Consider the following 10,879-nt stretch of genomic DNA (forward strand, 5'->3'; position numbering starts at 1 on the left):
TATATTTATATTTACGCGTCTGTATTTAAAAAATATATTACTTATAAAAAGACCGATACTCTATATTGAGCAACGATTACAGTCAATAATAATGCGACTAACTGTTCCTAGAAAAATTAACCCAAAAGCGATGTATGGAATAAAAACATACTTTTACAAAAAAAAATTATTTATTTCGTTCTCTTTTTTCATGTATAAAGCTATATTTCTATCAAACTATATTCATAGTTGTTTACTTTACGTGTGGTCTACATAATTAAACTCATTTATATTCTATCAACGTTCGTAACTGTCATTTTGTAGCAAAACTTGTAATTGTTATGACATTTTGTTCTCTCATGGTCATGCAAAATCGCAAACGACTGTCCCCGACATATTGGATCTAGTTAACACTAATACAACGAACAATAAAATTTGGCACAGTTTGGAAATTCACGATATATGATTGCGTATTGTTTATTAATTGTCAAAGTAAATGAGAGGTGTGCTAATAGAAGTTGAAAGATGAAATGATTGCGCGGGCGCATGTATTCCGTCCCATTCGCACTCACTATATGCTGGATAGTTCTGTTTCACACGCGCCGCGTTAACACAAACGCTACTTCAGTGCATTCACTCGTTGCTTAGCGTCATCACCATCGTAAACAAGTTAGCCACACAAGGAAAATATAACCGTTTTAAAAATAAAGCAGTGAACAATCTCTAGGAATTGAAACATAGAAAAATAAAATTTCGACTGATATTGTGATAATTACTTTTAAAAGTTTTGGTTAGTTGCTAAATATTTGTAAATAGGTTTAAAGGTTACATTTCAACATAATGGACGCTACAAGTAAGTCAAGTTTTCTATCAACATATTATTATTATATAGTTCCATAAAAAATAAATAAGTTAAGGACTTTACACAAATTATTAATTTTTCATTAAAGAAATCATAAATTTTATTTGATGATATACCAAAAAAAAAGTGAAAAGTTTTTTTTTAAAAACGAAAGCCATTGCACGTTATTTGTAGTTTTTATTATATGCCTTTGAATCTTTTTTAATGTAATAATAACGTAAGCATATGATTATCAAATGACGTGTAAAATTTTGATAACGTTTTTTCTTTGAACGATTATAACAGGTTTTAATTTGATAATATTTTACATTAAACCTTTAAACAGTAGGAATAACCATGACTCCAACATACATGGAGCAAAGGTTACTTGTATGACTAATATATACATAATCATAAATTGGTGATATCGTTGGATATTGCCAAAATTTCGAACCGATTTCAAATGGATTTATATAAAGCCTTGGCTCAGTTACGCTCTGAATATTTCGTGATACTTTTTCTTAATAATAATCCCGTAATTAACATTGCATTTTCCAATATCATTTCATACAAAGCTTATATTGTTAAACCGAGGTTGCAATAAAAATGGCAATATGTTGTAATTCCGTTATGTATTACAATCGGCGTTACGTTACTGCTTTCACATCAAACGGAAAATTTGAAATATGTTACCTTTATGCACTCGTTTTATATCCTCGCGTGCAAAATGTATACAGCTTGTAAATTCTTTATATTATATCTGACAAGTTCATATATATATGTACATGTACACAGTATATACGTTTCGTGTCATAACCATCTCTAATCTCGTTGAATTTAAATTTAACGGTTGTCGTATTTCGCAGTTAGATAATTTTTTATAGTCGTATTGCGGAAACCAAATAACAAATAGTTCCATGACACAATTAAAATTTTAAGCGGTAATTTTTAATTTATTTAAGATTATTTTTTTTCGTTTACGTAGTTAATTCTAGAACAAAACAATGTATTGCACGAAATAAACAGATTCCGTACGGGGTAGCATATAATAAAGAATTTTTGAATAAACCTCCTTAGTTATTTAAACATAAATTTTATAATTATAACCTAAATTGTCATAACATTTGTTAATATTAAAGTAATTTGGTAATAAGTAAAGATATAATAAGAACTATGTCAATTACAAAACCGCTTTATCAAAGGCGATAACAATTTTATACCGACCAAGATACAAACGAAAACTTAAAAAATCACGTCAGTTATATCAAATAAGTTACGATTAATAATACAGTTTTTTTAGTTAAGATGAAAATTCAATTAAAATATTAACATACAATGCCATTAACAATATTTATTATCTGTCATCGTAAAATTTATGTTAGATAATGATCAAAGTCATTATAACAAAAATAATCACTTCCTTTGATAATTTTAATCGCTTCATTTCTTTTATCTTTGTTCTTCAAACATCTTATAACTTCAACGTTCCTTTGTTTTAAATATCGTCATCAGGATGCTTATCGCTAGTTTACATCACACAACCTACACACGAAAAATTATCGTATCTCATTCAATAAGTCACATTAATATATAATGTGAGATTTATGAATGACAGAACTGTTAAGGTATTATATGTAGTGGGACATGCAAACTTGCGTAAGACATTTACTTTACGTAAACATTCAAATTAAACAATGAATTATATTTAGTAATATTAATAAAGTCAATAAGAATTTAATCAGCAATGAAAGCTTAGTTCGCCTAGAAATTGATAAGATTGAATTTAATTCCTTACAAATTTCAATTCAGTTTTGTATCTCGCTAGTTAACACGCATAGTTGAAGATCTTGTGCAACAATTTTAATTACCTTTACGTCAGTCACTGTTGTTATATACAGCGTCTGTTCGTGTTACAAGTTTTAAAACCAATTAAGTAAATACTAACACTAATTGTTGTTTAATGCAATCAAATATTTTTTTAAATTAGTATTAACAACATTTGTGTACTTTCGTAATATCATGAACAACTCTATCAATAGTTTATATAAATATTTATAAAATTTTTCTTAAATAATTATATATAAAATTCCAGTGGAGAACAAAATGGGACTTCCCCCACCGTACGAGCAGGTCCCGCCAAACCCGGCCCCACCACCGTCTTACTTCGCCACAGCTCCCCAACCGCCTGAAGTGCAACCAAGGACGGTGGTGGTGACGTCGACTCCAACAGTGACGACACGAACCACCACAATTAAGCTAGGCCCAGGGCCGACGGGGACGTCATGTCCTAATTGCAACAAGCCTATCGTGACTAGAGTTGAATACGTGTCTAACAACAGAACTCACATAGTATCAGCTGGACTCTGTATTCTTGCCGGGTAAGATAACTTTGAGATGATTAATAAAATTTTACTGCCGTATATGTTGAATGATCTCATTGATTTCATTATAATTTATAGACGTTGATCTATCTAGGATATTATAATTTGTTACGCAATTGTTCTTATTCTTACATATGTGTTGTGTTTGCCTTATTTTTTTTTAATTTCCAAAGTGCTATCACTGAACGCTACAAGAAAATTGTCGATAAATGCTTTAATTATATTTCTAGATGATATCCGACTCAACCAAGTGTTTCTTAAACCAAGACAATATCTTAAAAATCACAAAAACAAAATTAAAACAACAAATCACTCGCGTTTGCTTAAATATACATATAATTCTTGTACATATAACTTATTTGCATGTTCATATTTCTATTTCAGTTGCTGCTGCGGTTGTCTCGTGCCATATTGCATGAGATCATGCAAGACAGCGAACCATTACTGTCCCCAGTGTAAAGCTTTCATAGGCTCTCACGTTCCGTCCTAATTTATATAAGAACATTAGTTTACAATGTGTTAGAATAACAGCAGGGATTTTATATAAATATAATACATAACAAGCTGAAATCTGAATGAATGAAATGATTTTTTTTTTGTTTATCATTAAATCGAGGTGACAGATTAAAAAAAAATTATAAATGATTCCAAGAATGTTTATAGATAATAAAACAGAAGTACATAGAATATATATTCGTTGTAAACAAATTTTTAGAATAATTAGTGTATCCTATTAATTTGTTATATCATTTTATAAAATTGAAATTGTAACTGTGATAAACTTTTTTTTAATAATTTTTATGAATTGTAATTCTAAAACGGTTTTTTGTATGAACTGTCTGTAATATTTATATATACTCTTATTTATTATAATTATATTATTATAATTATATATGTTCATATTTTATTTCAACTTTTTCATAAAAGATTGGAAATAAAGATTTTTTTTATTAATCGCTTAATTTAATTTACTATAAATCTATCATAATAGTCTATTTCATTTAAATATTTGGTTTATAGCTGAAGATAAAAGCACATTAAAAATTTGAAAATATGTAAAATAATTTTAAAATAACGTCCTAAAATTTAAAATAACTTGTTTCTTGAATATATCCCTAAGAATCTTCTGCAATTCGGACAATAGTGCTCCACGTTTTTCCACCTTCTAGTGGCGTACGGTATAATGCAACAACATAACCACCTGAAATAAGAAATAAACCTATGAAAGGGTTCAGTTTTATCATTATAATAAGGACTGTTAATATCTTAAAAATTACTTTCGAACGAAAATAAAACAAAATATCGCTTTATTTGACATTAACAAACGAGATTTTCTTAACTATGGTAAACTAAATTTTGTTTACATTTTTAATGAGTTGATATTGTATTTGGCTTAAATAGATATTACGATGTACTAAATCAAATTTCAACATTTAATTCAAATAAAAAATATCTCAAATTACACTATAGAATAATGATTTTGCTCATATCAATGTCGGAGCGAGCAGTAATTTTTTTTAGAATCTCATTATTATCTCATTGAACTAAAATAAATATCTTCGACATAACATGGGCTGTAAACTGCTTAGTATTTTTCTTGGATGTTGCAAAGAAATTGAAAAAAAAAACATCGTACGCGATCGTTCTTTCGAAATCTGTCTGTTCTGTAGAACTAAATGGCATCGACGAGATAGAGGTAACACTTCCATCTTTGGAGAACTTTTACGGATAATATTCAATTGAGTTCGTCAAATAATAAATCATTATTATTAGGCGGCATTGAGTTACAATATTTAATATTGGAACAGATAGCATAGAAGAATAATTTTCAAAATTTTAAATAATTTAATATTGGTGTTAGCATTCTCTAATATTATAAATGGATATTCAGAATTTATAATTTAATAGGCAAATTTCTAAGCATGAATGTGTGTTTGTTTATAACTGCTTGAAGGTCGAAGGATTATAATGTTTTTTTTTAATAAAGGTTGAATAAAAATATAGTCAAAGAAATATTAAGTGCAAATAAAACCACGAAAAATAGCTGGTAGTATTTAAAAAGAGGCTGATTCTAGAGAGAAGTATTAAAGACTTATTGGAATTTAAAGTTGATCTCTAGCACATTTTGCTGTAACGATATTATTATAAAATCGTAATATATATTATGTTTAATGCTTTTACTTTTTGGATTTTTAAACAACTTTATTGCAAACTAATACTCAGCTGTAAAAGGTGACGTCAAACTAAAATTTTTTTTATCTGAATCAACCTACACGAAAAAAGATACCCACATCAAAAACTTTTAAATTAAAAATGGCGGTTGGTTTACGTGAAGTTCCAAAAACTTTTTGTTAAAGATTATCATAAAATTATATTTATCTTTCTTTGTTTCGAAGTAAATTGAAAAGATAAAACGAAAGAATTAAATAAAACAACTGTAAGTGAAAACTATTGGAACGTGTTTTTCTGAATCTATCGCAACTGTTTTTCTTAATTATCTTCTTAATTAAATTTAAAATTGGAAAGTAATTTTATTTGTACATAAAACTTATTCTGTAATTTTCATTTAGTGTTTTAACTTTATATAAAAATATTGATCGATCTGCGTTTTTACATTTACAATATTCAAAATCTTCTTCATTGACAGTTCTCATCATCATTCGAGAAATATACGATTCTTGTTCCTGCATTTCTGTTATTACGAGCGACACTTGTTGTTACATCGATAGGTTATTTGAAAATGTAATAGAACGTAGTCCAAATTAAATATGCTAATGATTCCAATGGCAAAAATTTAAAGAAAGCCTTAACAGATTTACTAGTAAGTTAATACACACATTGTTTTATCAAGGACTTGAGCAAATAACGACTACGCCTAATGAGATGTTATTACCGTGCATTGTAAACGATAATACGCGCTAATTCAATTTACGTATGCACTATTCTTGTTCTGACATTGCTATCTATACATAATTATATAATAAGAATTTTTTAAGAAAATTACTTAGTTTTGTACAAAAAATATTTTCCATTTCCTGTATACCAAAAAAACCTACATAAAAAAAATGATCTTTTTATTATTTGAAAATTCTTATACTCGTATTATTTATTCTAGACTTGACAGCAAACTGTAGCTTCACTGTAGCTTTAAATTTACAACAGTTTATAGTGGACACTGCCCTTTAATTGAACATGTTTAAAACAGCTATTATACAATATAATTTAGGAAGACTCACCAGAAAAGTATACCTAGTACCAAGGCTATAATGTGCGTCAAAGATGTGTTGATGTAATGTGCTTTGGTCATAACGTCCTCCTGGCAATATGGGCATCTCATACCAACCGGCTCCGAGCCCACTTGCAGTAAATCCATCTCAATGGACACTTCATTGTTCTGTGTAATCTGCTGATATGAATTCGCCTCCACTAAAATTTGTAAACGTTACTAGTATTTTGGGGCGTAACTAAAGTACTGCTGACCTTTAATAACGGAAAAGTACTTGTTTTCATTCGTTGTTTACGCCATCGTTGATTTCCTTGAGAAATAATTATTATTAGGTAGTCAGGAAGTGATTCGATTTTTTTTATATGAATCTTTCCTCTTTTCCTTTGTTTGTATTTTTAAATTTAATGCAGTGTACCATATTAATCATATCGCAGTTATCATGATTTCAGAATGTATACAAGTCTTTGTCTTAATTTGATTTATTGCTATACTATTATTATTGTTAAGATGAAGTGTTGATCATTTTTAAATGTTTTTTTTTTAAACTCTCTTTATATCATTAACTACTTATTATAATTTACTAATTGAAAAATTATCTCTGACAATACTATCATGAAAAATTTCGCGAGGACGAGGAAAAATATTATTTTTGGTAACTTCCGTTTCGTGCACTGTTTAGGCTACAATATCTTATTTATGATATAGGGCTATTAATGTACATAGATTTTAGAAATAAATACAGCTCCTATTTCTTCTTATCTATATCTAAAATAAGCAAATCATTATTGCTTTAGAGGTTGAGTATACTGTGTAAGCGACACGTTATAACCGGATGTGTCTATATAATTGTGTTCCCTACACGTTTCACGATTTTTCATCGGCTACCTGAACAAGTTTTTCAACGTCTTACATTCATAAATTAAGTTAATTCTAATAAAAAAATATTTTCTATATATATTGCACAAAAAAAAATGTTATATAGAAAATACCTTGTCACAAAAACTATAATTATTTTTTCTATGAGTGTAGGTTTTATAACTAGAGTAATAGATAACACCTAGTGAATATGTGTTTGATATGAAGCATAGCATAAGTGGACAATACTTAAAACAAATTATCAAGGAAATCAAAACTTACTTGTTATTTCCTAATAATTTTCCAATAAACACGATTTCATATAGATCAAAACATTTTCTGATCCTGTTTATATTATTTACATAATTTATTTGAAATTATTTTGATAATATATGTCTCTTCACTGCATGACATACTATTTGTCAATAACACGATAAGCCCCAACAAACCGATAGTTACATTATCGTGTTATACATAGATAACACACACTTACGACTGTGGATCAAGTGCGGTTTATAGTAACGTAATTCGCGAACATTTTTATGAGGAACACAAGAACAAACACTCATTATTATTAATGATTCACGTACCTACATAACAAAAATTATAAAAGTTATGTACTATCTTTAAAATATTGTCTACACTTTTTATAAAAACATCGCAACTTTTTCCTTCGCATAACCAAGAAAAAGTTACTTACACCGTCGCGTCGGAACAATTATTAGTATCGTAGTTCAGTATCTACATTTACCACAGGTCCGCATACTCATAGTACATACTGGGTATTTGCAGTTTTTTATTTATGAAATTATATCATAATGTGCGTAGTTTCATGAATAGGAAACCGGAAACACTCCGAATGTAGTGGGATTATGTAAGTTTGGGGTAAGTGGAGTGGAGAGGTAGATAATGGCGGAGCATTTTCGTTACCCAACAACAATACACAGACGGAATATCGTAAAATATAAAACAAATATAAGTGTAGATTTAAGAATATTACTCCTTAAATATATTTAATTCCAATTGTTCGATTGTTTCCAAATGAAATCACTGTATTCACTCATTGATACGTATTACCTTAAAAAATATTGTAAAACTTATTTTGTTAAAAGAAATACGAGATACTTTTGTAATTATAGATGCGTTAGATAGAGGCCCCTTAAACCTACACCTCGATCGCAAGTGACAGGCACTAGGACACGGTGGAGCATACGGTGGCGTGTGTGAGTGCCCAGCTTGGACTGAGCACCACCGTGTTCTCAATGGTCTGCAGCGAGAGGCACTGGGAAGCCGACTCCTCTTTCTGCGAAGCAGTCATGCTAGCTAAGGAGGATGCGGAGCGCGTTAGGGAACGACCCTCCTCACGCCACAGCCGCAGGGAACGCTGCAGGCGTTGCGAATCGCGAGACGATATCTCTAGCCATCGTAAACGTGGGTCTGCGGACGGCTAGCAAGGGTAGCCTGTCGCCCGATCAGAACCAGACCCAAGCGTACGACGCGTAGCATACCGCGCGCGCCTCGAAAAGCCATCATTCCACCATAGGTGGGACCCTAGAGCCGTTGCAAAGCCGGGTTGCGGGTACAAGTGCAATGATGCACCGCGACCTGGCTCGGAGCAGGAGAAGTTACGGGTGTTTTTAGTCAGTAGGAGTCTGATACTCCCTCTTGCCCCACCCAGGACAAGAGGGGTCATTTGATGATTTTCCCCTTTAAAAAAAAGATCACGGCACTGTTGAAGCTCTTTGTTTTGATTATTTTTCTAAAAGCAAGTGGTTAAAATGTATTCATCTAATTAAATATTTATGGAATCTTCTATCTGTCTATGAGCTATATGCAGGTGATGTGTGTTTAAAGAAATACTTTCATTTTCTGCTTACCCTACCCCAAATTTCTATGCACATCCCCGGATGACTAAATACTTCAGAATGTTCTAACACGAAATATTTTATTACAAATAAAATAGAAAGTTTGTCGTATGCCTACTGGTTTTTCACAAATATTTTACTTAGATATCCATTTTGATTATTCAAACAAATAAAAATAATCAATAGCTTAAAAGTAAAAAAATAGATTCTAATTTAATTAAGTTTGTAGCATACAATCCCATCATTATATCGCTGTAACGAGATCGAATTTTTAATGTAACAAAAAAATAGTCGCTTCCACTGTGAAGTGAATCAATCACACCGCTGCGCCGTACACAACTGAAAGCAACCTCTATTTTATCAACTCTATAAACAACTTTGGTAAACTTCTATTTTAGAAGACGGTTATCAAATAGGCATTAAAGGACAATCAGAAAATTGGCTTTCATTTGTTAATCAACCTTACGTATAAGGAGAAACAGTTGCATCTTGACAGAGGGCAGAGAGCTATAGAAATCAGAAAAATAAACTACAACCACGCACACAGAGGCTACGAACGAGGTGATGGAGACCTCTACTTAGGAGTGCTGGTGACGGCTATCGCTCTAAAATGGTTAGTTGTAAAAGATTCCCCAGTTGTTAAACCAAAGCTAAAAGAATTCTTCGTTTTGATTACTAAAGACTGGTGTATTGAAAAGCATTTTCGTGACAGCCTTGAAAAGTGGCTTTTGTTAGAGGTTTTAAATCCCTAAGAAGATCTATGTTTTGTGCTCCCAATTATCGGCAATTGCTGTAACGATATTAGAATATTATTAAAGATAATTTAATATCCCCACTTTTATGCATTAAGTTGTAGGTATATAGATACATATCGACATTCAGTCAAGTTAAATGTAGCACAGCTATCTTAAACAGCTACCAGCTGTAGATCAGCTAAAATGTAGAAGAAGCGCAATGGCGATATGTTGAATTAGGTGTAAATTCTCTTTTTTTGCGTCGGGACGTGACGACCCCATCGGCCACCGGGTAACCGGAGCAATCAGTTACGAGGGTTCGCCGATGAATGCTGCGAACGGAAACTCGGGCCTCTTCGGAGGTCCGGGTCGCTTGATGGCCGGTCTCCGCTGGACGCTTGCGCTCGGCTGTGGGTAGTTGAAGACTGGCCGCGTGGGCTTGGTTAGGGAGGGGTAAGGGGTTAACCCTCTCGCGATTAAGCAAGCCCGCCAGGCGGGGAGACGCTCCTTGTCATGTGGAGTGAGCTCTTGGGGGGAGGTGGCCGTTCGCGGCCTGCCGCCGAATCGTTGCGGATGCATGCCTTGAGCGATTCCTGAGTCGATCCACCAGGCGGTGAGGAGAGTGACCGCTGGTGTTTTAGTGGGTAGCATGGGCCCTTCTGACCCGTGAATCCCACATAAGATCCTCCGTCTCCCCTAGACGGAGGGGTATAAAACTTTTAACCGCGTTAACAAAATAAATAGGTGTAAATTCTCTTTGGGATCCGTCGATGAAGGTATAGTTAAGAAATATTTAATTCTCTCTCCCTCTCTCACTATACGCAAATATTAAATGAACCATGTACGAATTATGACAACTATTCGTTGCTTTAACCAAAACACATTGGTTAGGTTAGATGAGGTTAATTGATACTTAAAACATTGATTTCTCTAAGTAAAGAGCTGGAGCTGAAAATTTAAAGAATTGTTACCGTAAATTTTAAAAAGGTTAGGTTTAG

At 31.9% G+C, this 10,879-nt stretch overlaps 2 protein-coding genes across 2 annotated transcripts; one reads left to right on the plus strand and one right to left on the minus strand.

Annotated features, from left to right (window-relative positions):
• The first annotated feature begins 356 nt into the window (after window positions 1–356).
• On the plus strand, window positions 357–4,155 carry LOC116766388 (lipopolysaccharide-induced tumor necrosis factor-alpha factor homolog). The gene is made up of 3 exons (XM_032656232.2): window positions 357–832; window positions 2,913–3,198; window positions 3,586–4,155. Exons 1-3 carry the CDS (start codon window positions 820–822, stop codon window positions 3,689–3,691), a joined length of 405 nt encoding a protein of 134 aa, XP_032512123.1. The 5' UTR covers window positions 357–819; the 3' UTR covers window positions 3,692–4,155.
• LOC116779208 (lipopolysaccharide-induced tumor necrosis factor-alpha factor homolog) lies at window positions 4,086–7,769 on the minus strand. The gene is made up of 3 exons (XM_032673413.2): window positions 7,565–7,769; window positions 6,438–6,627; window positions 4,086–4,402 (listed from the first exon to the last, which is right to left on the minus strand). Coding segments are annotated over exons 1-3 (306 nt in total). The 5' UTR covers window positions 7,566–7,769; the 3' UTR covers window positions 4,086–4,287.
• Between the last annotated feature and the right edge of the window lie 3,110 nt (window positions 7,770–10,879).

The sequence above is a fragment of the Danaus plexippus genome (genome assembly GCF_018135715.1).
Source record: "Danaus plexippus chromosome 3 unlocalized genomic scaffold, MEX_DaPlex mxdp_30, whole genome shotgun sequence".
NCBI lineage: Eukaryota > Metazoa > Arthropoda > Insecta > Lepidoptera > Nymphalidae > Danaus > Danaus plexippus.